At 40.7% G+C, this 15,430-nt stretch overlaps 1 protein-coding gene across 1 annotated transcript; it reads right to left on the bottom strand.

The window, feature by feature from the left end:
* Positions 1-231: 231 nt before the first annotated feature.
* Positions 232-12,054, bottom strand: LOC111975983 (regulator of G-protein signaling 5). The gene is given in 5 exon segments (XM_070447660.1): positions 232-2,305; positions 2,416-2,582; positions 7,955-8,015; positions 9,329-9,446; positions 11,912-12,054. Coding segments are annotated over 5 exon segments (552 nt in total). The 5' UTR covers positions 11,956-12,054; the 3' UTR covers positions 232-2,143.
* Positions 12,055-15,430: the final 3,376 nt, after the last annotated feature.

The following is a 15,430-nucleotide window of genomic DNA, read 5'->3' on the forward strand; positions in this document are numbered from 1 at the left end:
TATGTATGTATCTGTGTAAAAAATATCCCTTATGTCATCACACAAAGACACATAATTACTTATAATGAAACACTTGGTGTTTATAAGATACAAATATGCTTGTGTAATCCTTGAGTATAGCTTCTCTTGGGTACTATGTCGAGAGATGTTTTCAGTTAATGATAAACTTGTGATCACAAAAAGGGAAAAAAATCCTCCGATATTGGATAATAAAAACAGAGTGACAATAGATAGTCAGATGTTTTCTCTTTTATGACAATGAAAAGACAGTTCTCTCCTAGATACTCCTGGACCCCAGTGCTCTCTTGGTCACAACTCCCATTCATTCCAGTGGGGTAGTCATGAATAACTTAATCAACACAAATACTACTAAATACTGGTAGATACTGTATTTACAAAGAAAAATAAATACATTTTCAGGAATTTAATGTATTGATGCCTTTTATGTGGGTGACTACAAATAATACATGCACAGACTGTATGAGTCAGATATTAACTTAGCACCACATAAGTCCTTACTGATGTTTTCATCAAGTGTTTTCACTAAAGGCATGACATCTTGGGCAATAGCAGTAGATTGGCCAATATATGCTACTGGATACCCTTATCAATGCCACTTTAGAAACATGTTTTTTGTGTTGGTATTGTTACTAAACTTTAAATTACTATATGATGTCAAGTGATTACAAAGTATGTGATCTAACATTTTGGCACTTTAGCTTCAAGTGAAAATAAATGGGAAAATCAGTTAATTAAAATGACCACAATTGTCAACTCCTGACCTGCAGTGTTGCAGAAAGTCAAATTATGCTGTATTGGGCAACAATAAGGACTTATTAAGGTATTGCGTATTTGTGTAATAGTACTTCAATGATATGGCTATGACAGCTGCACTTCTTAAATACATAAAAACATAGAAGAGCATTATAGAAACTGCTACATGGGACTGAGAGACCCTTTGCATAACCAAAGACCTCCACCCTCAAAACCATATACTTCTCTGACTATAAAAGGTGTGAAGGCTAGTTATTATAGTGAATGGTTAGTGACAAACAGAAATGCTGAAAGCTGTATTGAAATACCGGATAATATTAGTTAGTCAATAATGGAGTGCATATCTTTCTCTTTGGTTAGGTTAGTAAAGTCCCTAAACGTTAAAATGTTGTTGTATTGCGTGTGTCCTTTCCTCATCTCCTTTCCTTCATGACCATCTGTAGGTGAAATGAATGGCTGAAATGACCTAAGATGGATTTAATTAATTTATGCCTACTTAGTTCAAATGGGTAAAAAATTATTATCTGGAGAAAATACTGAGTTCTTTTCTTTTCTGAGATCCACCTCTACTTGGTTTTCCCATTTTAGCAACTTACAACGCAGTGGCCCGTGAACCACTGAACAAACTGCCTACCACTTATCCCAAGGATGGCCTGAGAGCACGTTGGAGCCAACTCACAGCTCCTCAAGACACTTGGTCTCTATGTCTGTTGTTTTTAAACTGTTTATCACTTGGCTGTGTGAACACTAGTGTGGCCAAGTCCGTCACCCGTTCTCCCCCATTTAGAACACTTGATGGGTACTGGATGTGTCACTAAGAGTCTCAAGGCAGAGGTCAGATTGTTCTCTCCAGAAACTCTGAAAGCCACTTCAGTTTTTTTCTGGGAAAGCTATGATGTACAAATATGGTGTGTCTATCTGTCTGTCTAGGATCTTCCTTTTTATTTAGACTATGGGACAAAATGATTGCGAGAGATTTTGTCTGCAATATTTATGACCTTTGGTAAATCTTCCCAAGAGATTGTGATGTTCCAATGTATTTGTTTAAATCACTGTTTAATTGATTGGTGGTTTGTTTGTCTCTCATTTAACAAATACTGTCATAATGTATGTTCCACACTCTTTACTTTTTGAATTGACATGTGACATTTTGATTGGCTGCAGGTAGATAAGACAAATATAGAAGTCATTTGAAATATAGATTTAAGTTGGTCTAGAATGAGATCAATCTTTATGATGGCCCTTAGTTATCAAACCTGCAGTCTCGCTTGTGTCAATTGCATCAAATTATTTAAAAAAGGCCTAATTCCATCCACTTCAAATGACATCCAATTGGTTTGGAATTGACCCTTATTCTGCGATCATCTCCTTATTTGACCAGCTCCTGGTACTGCTCAGATCTCAGGAAGCGGCCAAAGGAGTCCTTCTCCATCAGAGCATAAATTCTCTTTTGGGCAAGGTCAAAGGTCACAGGGGAAAGATCAACCAGGTTCCTCAGGGTCACATCCTTGGTGTAATGATCAATGTTCACCTGGAGGGAGGAAGAGAGAGCGAGAAAGAGACACAGAAAGGCAGGCAAAGGTAAGTCTGGGCTTCCACAACAAATACAACCACAGATTTGATGGACACATTTTCTGTCACCTCTCTGGGTCCCTCGGTCTGGATGAAGTCCTCATAGATCTTCCTGGCCTTCACAGCCATCTTCATGGGAGACTTGGTCTTCTTGAAGTCCTCGCAGGCCACCCAGAACTCAATGTTCTCCTCACTGAATTCAGAGCGCAGGAAGCTACGAAACATGGCCAGGCCACCTTGGAGATGAAGAGAAAGATGGAGAAAGAGAGAGAGAACAAGTAGTCCCATATTTTCCTGCCACACAGAGAGCATTGCACCAATCCTCTAACATCTCCCATGAGACCTGAATTCCAGAGACAAACTGCCACTGTGCCTCTGTTTTAAACTGTTAGATGATGTGATAGGACTAGCTCCGATAGCTTATGTGATTGGTACAGTAGCACAGTGTTCACAACAGCAGAGTTTGGGTTGGATTCTTACATGGCCCGCTAATCCTCAATATGTGTTGCTTGTGAGTCATTTTGTATAAAAGTGTCTGCTGAATTGAGAACATTATACTGGGCCTGACTATATATAAATAAATAATCAGCATCCTGATCCAGCCACTTCACTTTATTTATTTCCATCAAATGTGATTGTTTGATGTTTAGTTCTTGGAGCTCCTCATCTGTGTCAAATGTTCTTTAGTGTACACTTTAAAATAAAGGTTATTTGTTGCTTGTGGGTCCCAGGCAGAATTCCCACATTGAATGTGAGAAGAAACTGTGCATGTATCATTGCCACACAGGAAGCACTTCATGTCTAAATTAAAATGTACAGGAAGTGCATGGCGGCCATAAACATTTTCAAGAGAAGTTTTGGAGAACAAACAAATTATTTTTTTAAACTCAAACTGCAAAACAAACATTAGGAAATGATTTGTTTTGTTAACCACACCCTCCAATGTCACAAACTAAAATTGATGCAATTTAGCAAACGAAGGAACACTCAGGTGGTGGTTCAAAGTTCCAACGTTCATTTCGATTTTGGCGCCAGAGGTGCAACGGGGAAACTGAGGAACCAATAAGTGGAAACCTGTTTGAGAAAGCAATTTAGCTAGCGGATGTGAGGAAATCAATTATTTGACACATTTCACATGACTTGGTGGTTACGTTTTTCTCTAGCTAGCTAGTTAGATAACTAAGCTAACCTAAATGCTAGCTAGCWAAAATTTTCTGATATCCCTAGAGGGCTAGAGTTTGAAGTGTTGCTAGCTAGCTAGGTTGCCTGAATGAAAGGTAGTAGCTTAGTCTTGAGTCAAATGAGGAGGTAGCTAGATACCTAGATATTTCACAGCCTCCCAGCATTCCTGTTGTTAGTTACCTTTTGCCAGAGTACCTGTTTTGTAAAAGTTATGTGTGTGCGCGGGTGCCTTCATGGCCTTCCAGCAGGACGCCAATATTATGAATGAGTGTGAATTGTGAAATACATTTTTATGAACGAGTTCTGATTATGATTGTTTGCTTAACACTAATATGTGATTAAGGATTTTGAACTAGGCCTATGCCTTTTGCATTTAACACCAGTTACAGTATGTGGCTTAATTGTCATTTCGAAAGTGGTATGTCCCAGGGAGGGGCAGAGAGAATTTAAATTCCTGGTTTTGGCTTCTTTGGCAGAGTGATCTTGGTAGTTGTAAGGGGAGGCTTATGTAAGCCTGGTATACCCCAACCTGAGTCTTTATGGAATAGACAGCTTGCCTGCAAGGCATTTCTATTCATTTCATTTCATTTCAGTAAATGTAAATTGTATTATTTTGTAAATATTTCAGATTGTGATTCAATCATCACCTGAACGTAAAAGCATAGCTTCTGCAACAGAACTTGCCTGCCTCCTGCAAGATTTCTGCCCCTACGACTAAAAGTTCCCTATTTTACAATATTGCTTTAATTACAGGATTTGGTTTTTCCATTTATATTTTGAGGTTGGACTTGGTGTCACCTCGCCAGTCAGTATGTGTTATACCTGTGCTTGCCATCTCGTTAGTAGGAAGGTGTTTCACCTGTGTTGGCCCAGGTGCTATTTAGGGGTGGCTGGCCGAGTGCTCCAGTTGAGCGTGAGAGATGTTGGGGAGAGCTGCACTTTATGTCAGCTGTGATGCGATTTCGAGCGCACCTTATTTAAGTTTGAAAGAAGCCAGAGTTTTGGTGTTTCCCATGTTTGTTTTGCTCCATATTGTTTTCACTCTCTGTCCTAAGTTGTTGTGGGTTATTCTTTCAGTTGGTCTTTCCGGAGGCAATCCAAGTGGGCATCCATGGTGGGTGTCTTTCAGAACCCCTTACTTGGCTTTGCCAACTTTCAGGGGGCACCCACATGGGTGCCTTTCAGAACCCCTTTTGAATCCCTTTCTCTTTGTCAATAATTTATTTTGTTAGGTCCCTTTGTTGTGAGTGACATTTTGAGTTTGTCTTGGTGGAACGTAACACTTTAGAGTAAATTGGTTGAGAATAAATATAGAACAACACCTATTTAAACCCCATGAGGGAAACTCAGGGGGAATCCATATTAACTGTAATGTTAATGTCAAAAGTTCTTCATTAGATAATCAGAGCACAGCAGTTTCCAGTTCCGGGTAATTAATCACTTTAATTTTGAGCTGAGCTCTATCTGGGGATGTTACAATAACAGCCCTAACCTCTCATAGCTTCATAGCTACTCTACAAGCTATGAGTTTTGCTGGAGAGGAGACTGATGGGGCTGCTCAGAGGATTTGCACCACTGGGTTAATCTGATGTGTGTGTGTGTGTGTGTGTGTGTGTGTGTGTGTGTGTGTGGTGGTGTGTGTTGTGTGTGTGTGTGTGTGTGTGTGTGTGTGTGTGTGGTGTGTGTGTGTTTTGGTTGTTTGTGTGTTGTGCTACTACCATAACACCTAAGATCACAGCATGTGGTACATTCACCCACTAAATCATGTACTTATGTTCGTAAGCACTGTACATATCTGATCCCAGATTAATATATAATTTACACATGTACAGTGCATTCGGAAAGTATTCAGACCCTTTAACTTTTTCCACATTTTGTTACATTACAGCCTTACTCTAAAATTGATTAAATAAATGTTTTCTACACACAATACCCCATAATGACAAAGTGAAAACAGGTTTTTAGAAAGTTTTACAAATGTAATATAAAAAAAGATATATATATATATACAGTATATATCTTATATACATAAGCATTCAGATCCTTTGCTATGAGACTCAAAATTGAGCTCAGGTGCATCCTGTTTCCATTGATCATCCTTGAGATGTTTCTACAACTTAATTGGAGTCCACCTGTGGTAAATGCAATTGATTGGACATAATTTGGAAAGGCACACACCGGTCTATATAAGGTCCCACAGTCGACAGTGCATGTCAGAGCAAAAACCAAGCCATGAGGTCGAAGGAAGTGACCGTAGAGCTCCGAGCCTGGATTGTGTCAAGGCACAGTGGCCTCCGTAAATTTGTAAATGGAAGAAGTTTGGAACCACCAAGCCTCTTCCTAGAGCTGGCTGCCCGGCCAAACTGAGCAATCGGGGAGAAGGGCCTTGGTCAGGGAGGTGACTTAGAACCCGATGGTCACTCTGACAGAGCTCCAGAGGTCCTCTGTGGAGATGGGAGAAACTTCCAGAAGGTCAACCATCTCTGCAGCACTCCACCAATCAGGCCTTTATAGTAGAGTGGCCAAACGGAAGCCACTCCTCAGTAAAAGGCACATGACATCCCACTTGGAGTTTGCCAAAGGGCACCTAAAGGACTCTCAGACCATGTCAAACAAGATTGTCTGGTCTGATTGTCACGTCTGCTCCCGCTCTTTCCCTCCCCCTGGCGCTTGAGGGCGCCAGTATGCCTTGCATCACTCACTCCTGCCATCCTTCACGTACACCTGCCTTTCCTTGTCACGCGCATCAGCGTTATTGGACTCACCTGGACTCTATTATCACCTGTTCATTTCCTCCCCTATATGTGTCAGTTCCCCAGCTCTGTTCCCTGCTTCTGCATTGATTGTTTTTCTGTTTGCTAAGCTGTTTATGTCTCGTTCCATGTCCGTTATTTATTAAATATGACTCCCCGTACCTGCTTCGTCTCTCCAGCGTCATCCTTGTGATAGATCGTGACACTGATGAAACCAATATTGAATTCTTTGGCCTGAATGCCAAGCATCACTTCTGGAGGATACCTGGCACCATCCCTATGGTGAAGCATGGTGGTGGCAACATCATGCTGTGGAGATATTTTTGAGTGGCAGGGACTGGGAGACTTTTCAGGATCGAGGGAAAGATGGAAGTACAGAGAGATCCTTGATGAAAACAGGAGCTTAGACTGGGGTGAAGGTTCACCTTACAACAGGACAACTAACCCTAAGGACACTGCCAAGACAACGCAGGAGTGACCTGAATGTCCTTGAGTGGCCCAGCCAGAGCCCGGATTTGAACCCAATCGAGACCTGAAATTAGCTGTACAGCGACGCTTCCCATCCAACCTGACAAGGCTTGAGAGGATCTGCAGAGAAGAATGGGAGAAACTCCCCAAACACTGCTTGTAGCGTTATAACCAAGACGACCCAAGGCTGTAATTGCTGCCAAAGGTGCTTCAACAAAGTACTGAGTAAAAGGTCTATTTTTTTATACATTTTCCAAAAATTCTAAAAACCTGTTTTTGCTAACCATTATGGGTATTGTGTGTAGATTGATATGAATATTTTTCTTAACAATTTTTAAAATAAGTCTGTAACGTAACGAAATGTGGAAAAAAGTCAATGGTCAGAATACTTACAGAATGCACGTATTTATGAGTAAGAAGAATTCCTGCATCACGCACGCAACGCACGCACGGCGACGCACGCACGCACGCACGCACGCACGCACGCACGCACGCACGCACGCACGCCACGCACGACGCACGCACGCACGCACGCCGCACGCACGCACGCGACGCACGCACGCACGCACCACGCACGCACCACGCACGCACGCACGCACGCACGCCGCACAACGCCACCACGCACGCACGCACGCACCACGCACGCACACGCACGCACGCACGCGACGCACGCACGGCAACGCACGCACGCACGCACGCACGCACGCACCGGCACGCACGCACGCACGCACGCACGCACGCACAGCACGCACACGCACACACCACACACACACACACACACACACACACACACACCACACACACACACACACCACACACACACACACACACACACACACACACACACAAACACACACACACACCACACACACAGCCTTTTCCAGCAGTTTAATTTTAGACACAGTTTCATTATTACACAATATAGATGTTATGCCCACAGATGATATGAAATGTTACTTCTCTGGATCTGGATAACGAGAGTGAATACCATCAGAGTTACTGTAATCAATACCATCAGAGTTACTGTAATCCTTATACTAGTCTGTCTGCTCTGTATTTGGCATGACTCGTTAAAGTTTCATATGATGGGGTGAAGAAACATATAGTTTTACACAAGACCTCATGGCTTTTCGTAAGACTTATTTGTTGTTTGTGTGTGTGTGGTGTGCTTGCGTGCACATGCCTGTAGATCTGGGCATACTCACAGCTGTTGTGTCAGCACATGGTCCAGGACTCACGCCACTGAGAAGCCTCCTCAGGAATGGCCTGACAACACACAAACACAATATTACACAATACAAACACCCACATATTCTAGTCAATCACCGTAAACTTATATTAACATGAGACAAGCGAATGAGCACGGTCAGTCCTTACTAACCAAAGAAGGAGAAAACTTATCTTCTGGAAGGCCAAAACAATACTAGGCTTTGGTTGGAATATATTTCCTGCCTATCATCTTCACCAAGTCAGCCCATTATCAGAAGGCCATGTTAACAGCTGGATTCAGAGAATCCCACCCGGAGTGTTTTAACCCCAGGGTCAGAAATTTGTCACTCACAGCCTCTTCATACTGCTCCCTGTAAGAGTCATGAGGTTCTCGATTGCCCTACACCACCCACACACACACACACAACACACACACACCACACACACACACTACACACACACACACACACCACACACACACACACACACACACAACACACACAACACACACACACACACACACACACACACACACACACACACACACACACACACACACACACACACACTAGTGAGAGAGAGAGCCCTTCAGCATCTCATCTTTTTTGATGGCTGTTCTACTGAGCTAGTGGGGGAAATAGCTTGCAAACATCCATTATGTAAGAGGTTACACAATTAAGTGAAAGACAAAGCCGCAGTATGCAATGCATTTATGGTCAATTTGGAGATTATTTAATATGTAAACATTACTGTGACACTTCACAGGATGTTCTCTCCCCCTCATTCTCTCTCTCCTGCATTCTCTTTCTCCTCTTCCTTCAACACTCACTTTCTGTAATCATACATACAACTGATTATTTCCCTGTAGAAGGTAGTGCATGATAAACTGTAGAGACTGAACACATATAGTACAGTATATGCATTTTTGTGATAAACAACCATTATCTTGGTCTTGTCAGTTTCAGTGCCTGGGATGGAGATGTCTCAACCTTTGAACTCTCCATCTGATACAGTACATGCAATGGTCTCTGTCCATGCACGGCTATCAATTATGAGGCTAACGTGCATACTGACATTCCACAGGCACGGAGACAAGCTCTCCCTCTCTTTCTAAGTCAGATCTGGAGATGAAAGCCAAGCAGTGGAAGCAATTTACAATTGTCTATTTGACACTGTTTGAAGTAGAGTAAGGCCTAAACGTTTCACTCCTTTGAGRAGCACTTGAAGTAAAATTATCACTTGAAAATTGACTGAATCTGAGTCAGGGATGTAACTGACAGACCATGTAGCGATAAGGTCTGTTCACGCACTCACGCGAGAGAGAATACGTTCCTGTTAATCTTTGTGTGTGCGAGGACTGTCTGTGCTACTCACTTCTGAAGCTTCTCTGGCTTCTTCTCTGGTTTCTCTGGGTATGGGATGATCAGGTCAATGCCATTCTCAGGCTTCTGGAGGAGAACCCCCAACTTAGACTTAATCTCTTTAGCCCTAAGAAAGGAAAGTCATGAGGAAATAAGGCCATTTAGGAGGTTGCTGTAATGTTTTAAATGGCACACATTCATGAGTTAGATCAGTATAACAACACTAGTAATGACTTTGGCTAATGCAGATTGTATTCAGAAAAAACAAGTGAGACATAGATAGCTATAACTAGTCAATCAAGTTCAATATAATACAAGTTGAACAGCAATCAGCAACAGTGCAAAATACGTACCCAACCTCAAAAAGGAGGGACTAATCATTAACTAGGCCTACACATTCATTTATTTGGATCTTAAATTTACCCTTTCAGACCCAGGATTATACAAACACATCCTCAGATGAATCAGACCCATTAGTAGAGGTCCTGTGATGTAGCCTTTGTTTTCAATGGCACAGTGTCAGGAGTTAGATTACACTATAATGTAATCATAACATGTAAAAGGGCTAAAAGGTTATGTCATTTTTATAATATGACTTTCATTTTAATCTTCAATCAGCTTATTCTGTTAACTATTAATCATAATAATCAAAATACCCACTTCTGAAGCCATCTCAAACTTAAAGAGAGTGTCCACAATATTTTTTGGACACAATAACACACTAACAATTTTACTTGCTATTTGCAAAAAGGCAATAATCAAAATACATTTTTTTACAAAGAGAACATTTGAGTGAGTAAACCAAAAATACTTTGAATAGAATACCCACCTTTATCATTATCTACTGGTCCCATTACTCAGGTTAGAAAAACAGCAGAGACAACTAAACAAAACAAAGTCTGATCAATAATTCATGACGTGGTGAGCCTCACGTAGTTGATTCCTCTTTGTTACTTTCATCGATCCATGTAGTCAGCGATCAATAGATGGGCTCAACTAAAACCACAGCCACACATGCAGACACACGTGCAGCCTCTTGTTAGCAAGACAGACCTTGTTGTTCCTGACCGGGGATGACACCCAACTACATCTACACTCTTAGAAAAAAGGGTTCCAAAAGGGTTCTTTGGCTGTCCCCATAGGATGAACCCTTTTTAGTTCCAGATAGAACCCTTTTTGGTTCCAAGGAGAACTCTTTTGGGTTCCACGTAGAACCCTCTGGTGAAAGGTTTCTACCTGGAACCAAAAAGGGTTCTTCAAAGGGCTCTCCTATGAGGACTGCCAAAGAACCCTTTTAGGTTCTAGATAGCACCATTTTTCTAAGAGTATAGATTCCAGGTAGGGTTGCAAAATTCCAGGGACTTTAAATCAATTTCCTGGTTTTCCAGAAATCCTGGCTGGAGGATTCCAGATATCCTGCTTATTCCCTCCTATCTCCGGGATCTTTCAACTGCAATTTCCGGAAAACCCAGGAATTTATTGAAAGTTCCAGGAATTTTCAACCCTAACTACGACTGACCACACATTTCCATGGGTTTCTACAGAATATTCATTCTAACCAGAGCTGTAATTAAGAGATTGCCCAGGAGTTCAGGGCATTGACATTTTAAATCAGGATAGCCCACATGAAGAATAAAATAATTTGTTACGATTTTTAGACGTGTTAGTAGCATTGGTCTAGGCAACTTTCTTTTAGGACATCTCCAAGTAACGATGTGTAATTAAAAAAGAAATCACCCATGAAAAGGATAATATACTGTATCTTAAATTTGGGTTTTTTGATCAACTGGTAACTGTTCTAATTGTTTGACTGATGAGCGGCTTTCAGGGAATGCCTGTTTGAAAAACAGCCCTGCATTATCGCCATAAGTTATTTATGAACTTCCTACTATTTCATAAAAATACTTCTCCAGATAATAGTCTGATTTAGGAAATCCATAACTCAATATAGAAGTAAACATCATATGCATGAATACTATATTAATCAAACCATTTAACAGGAACAGGGCTGTGCAGTATATCATACTGATTCCGCTTTCCCTTTTGGCTGCTTATGCTGTTTTATAAAGGATGACAAAGAGCAGATAGTGAACCTCTGTTATGCTTTTCAGCTTGGCTAAATGCTCCTGTCTTGCATGTGGACGCAATTGACCTGCAGCTGAGTTGGTGCTGCAAATGGGAATACAGTCAGCAAAATGCTAGGTATTAAGATCATGAAACAATACCTTTATCTCTGCAACTGGAAACGTGTAACTTTTTGGACAGTTGAAAATGTTTGATCAAGTATTTAAATAAACTTTAAACTTTCCACTTGTCTTAAAATGAAGAGCAAACGATATTCACAATAATCTAGATTACCATACAGAATCTTTCAATAATTTAAACCATACTAAAAACATCTCAGCATTTTTACAAAATGAAAAAAAACGATAAATACAGAAATCAGATTTTGAATATAGATCAAACATTTTCTGACTAAGAAATCAACTCAGAAATGTTTTGAATGTAATTTCTCTGGGCTTATTTCAGGCAAAAATAGGAGAAATTACCCTTTCAGAGAAACAGAAGAGCATACTGCTTTTGGTATCTCACCTTATCCGACATGTTTGGGGCAACGCAGCTAATCCTTTACACATTTTATAAAGTTTTCCTTTTTGATGTTTTGTTGAGTGAGTCCACCACCGTAAGATTCAGAGTCCCTTTTCTTTTTGACTTTGTCCTTCAGCACTCTTGGGGAGTTTATATACAGAGAGCCTATTGGCTTTGGGACAAGAGCATTAGCCAATGAAACGGATGTCTACGACTGCAGGCAGAGGAGTCAGGGTCGACTGCATGAGAAGTGATCTGCTAGAACTGGTATGGCTGGAAGTAGAGGTTAATCCCTAACCACAGATCTGGGATCAGATGCTTACATTTACAAAGAAAAAAAAGTTGCACTGAACTCAACCACTGATCAGGTGGTGAAAGAGAAATTTGTTAAGTAATTTATTAGATAAATCCATGCTAGTAGATACCCATAGACTTCCATTCATTGTGCTAACTCTATTAGAATTGGCTCGAGAAATTACCTCTAACTTCCTTCATACTGGACACAGAGACATGAAAAGTATATCCACGAGTTCATCTGACTCATTGCCAAAATCCCGAAGTATTCCTTTTATTAACACGCAAATCAAGATTACTTTAGTAAAACTTTATTTGAAGGGTCCTTAATAAACAAAGGCATTTATAAATTGTGTTCACCATTTATTAATAATTACTCCCACATTTATAAACCATTTACTAATCATTAGTAAAGTATTTTTGCAGTCCCTAATCTAAAGTGAACTCTATCTAAACTTTATAAATACAGAAAGATGAAAGATGGGCATGCCATTGCTAGACATTCCTGTGGTACCTGGTAAAACAATTATCACGCAAAACAGGATGTTTAAGGAAATATATATATATATATATATATATATGTATACGTATGAATAATTAGCATACTAATATTACAAATGTTGGCATAATGATTTAATAAATGGTGAGCAAACTGTAAATGCCTTATAAATGATTTATTATGGACCTTTAAATAAAGTGTTCCCATTCCTTTTGATTATCTTTCTCAATTAGATTTTTTTTTTGTGAATTCAAGTTTGAGTGTCGACTGCAAACAGGGGGTCCCAGGACTGGCCCAAACTCCAGTGGAGCTGGAGAAACATGTTTTCAGATAAACATGATCTATTTGAGCAATGTATGCTAGGCCTTTTCAACCATCACACAAAGCAAATAAATAGGAAACGTTCAGTCACAGATATCCCATCTACAGCCATTTAAGAAAACAAGGTGAAAGACCAAACCATAATCCATATGGGAGTTAGAGACAGTCATTTTTTGTTCATATATAATTATTACAAGAGGACTGGACCTCATGTTAGAAGAAGTTTATAAAATGTTGGAAATACAACAATGTAAAGTAGTTGTGTGTTGAATTGTTTGCAACATTGTGTTGATTAGACAGTGTGACAAATGTAACTGACCATGCTGTAATCAAGAAGACAATAGTAAACAGTGATTGCATTTCCCCATTGACAAGTAATGGAATGCGTAGACATAGAGGCCACACCCACACTCTCCAGCTTTCTTTGGCACTAGCAAGTAGACTGAGGTTTGACTGAGGTTTCCATCTCCTCTTTAAAGGGAGAATCCATGTTTTGTATAAATAGCCATGTGTCTATGAATTAATAGCCAGGTCCTGGTTTCCCAATAGTGACCGAATTTAAGCTTACAAGTGTTTTAAGGATACATTGTTTCTATAACGACCGAAGAACTCACATGCATTTCCCACAACACCACGTAAGGAGAACTTTCAATAAGTGCATAGTTAGAGCATGTGTCGATACTGATAGGATTGAAAGAAAGGCAGTGCTGCTCACGGATCAGTGTTGCTATTCAAAATGTAATATTTGGCACATTATTGCGCGCACATGTTGTTAGGCCTACACAAAAAATGTAGGCAAAAATTACAGACAGTAAAATAGAACTCAATTGATTGAACATGAAATTGATGAAATTGAAATTTATTTCAATATGATTTAAATGTATAGGCCTACAGTATATAGCCAGCTGTATTTATCTTTTAATGCAGTCATCTCGGTTTTCATTTGAAGAATCTATTTTTAAATTTTTTAACTTTAAATTTGACCCCCTTTTCTCCCCAATTTTCGTGGTATCCAATCGCTAGTAATTACTATCTTGTCTCATCGCTACAACTCCCGTACGGGCTCGGGAGAGACGAAGGTCGAAAGCCATGCGTCCTCCGAAGCACAACCCAACCAAGCCGCACTGCTTCTTAACACAGCCTCCAACCCGGAAGCCAGCCGCACCAATGTGTCGGAGGAAACACCGTGCACCTGGCCCCCTTGGTTAGCGCGCACTGCGCGCTCCGCCACAGGAGTCGCTGGAGCGCGATGAGACAAGGATATCCCTACCGGCCAAACCCTCCCTAACCCGGACGACTTAGGCCAATTTTGCGTTGCCCCACGGACCTCCCGGTCGCGGCCGGCTGCGACAGAGCCTGGGCGCGAACCCAGAGACTCTGGTGGCGCAGCTAGCGCTCCCTCCTCCACCCGGGAGGCCCCCGAAGCATCTTTTTAACCTTTGCTTGTTTATAACAATTGCAAAGACATTGGCAACTTTGTATTGTAGTCAACTTCGTTCGGAAGTTATCAGCGGTCACAGATAGATAGAATAGAGCGACAGAAAGAATCATGACAGATAGAATCAAGATGTTTATGTTTAGCGGAGATCTTCTTTCTATAAAGGGGCATGTCAGTGCATAAAAACCTCTAAAGACCCAGTTAGCTATTCTACGAGTGGTCTGAGGTAGTAGGTAAATAATGAGTGTTTTCAAGTGCAACTTTAGTAATGATGGTTTTTGGAAACAGCTCTGAGATTTAACAATGTGCCTACGAAGGTTGTAACGATGAACATACACGATCGTACAAACGTTTGGGTCACTTAGAAATGTCCTTGTTTTTGAAAGAAAAGCACATTTTTTGTCCATTAAAATAACATCAAATTGATTGATACAGTGTAGACATTGTTAATGTTGTAAATGACTGTTGTAGCTGGAAACGGCAGATTTTTTAAATGGAATATCTACATAGGCGTACAGAGGCCTTGTAACGCTCGTCTGAAGAAGTGGACCAAGGTGCAGCGTTGTAAGTGTTCATGATTCTTTAATACTCAGAACACCAAACAAAAACAACAAAAAGAATAACGAACGTCACATTCTGCAGGCTTCACAGAGCTAACAAAAAACAAGATCCTACAACATAGGTGGGAAAAAAGGCTACCTAAGTATGATTCCCAATCAGAGACAACGATAGACAGCTGCCTCTGATTGGGAACCACACTCGGCCAAAAACAAAGAAATAGAAAACATAGAATGCCCACCGCACATCACACCCTGACCTAACTAAATAGAGAAATAAAACGGCTCTCTTAAGGTCAGGGCGTGACAGGCCTATTATCAGCAACCATCAGCAAACACTYCTGTGTTCCAATGACACGTTTATGATTTTAAAAGGCTAATTGATCATTAGAAAACCCTTTTGCAATTATGTT

Source organism: Salvelinus sp. IW2-2015, linkage group LG16 (genome assembly GCF_002910315.2).
Source record: "Salvelinus sp. IW2-2015 linkage group LG16, ASM291031v2, whole genome shotgun sequence".
In the NCBI taxonomy this organism is placed as follows: Eukaryota; Metazoa; Chordata; class Actinopteri; order Salmoniformes; family Salmonidae; genus Salvelinus; species Salvelinus sp. IW2-2015.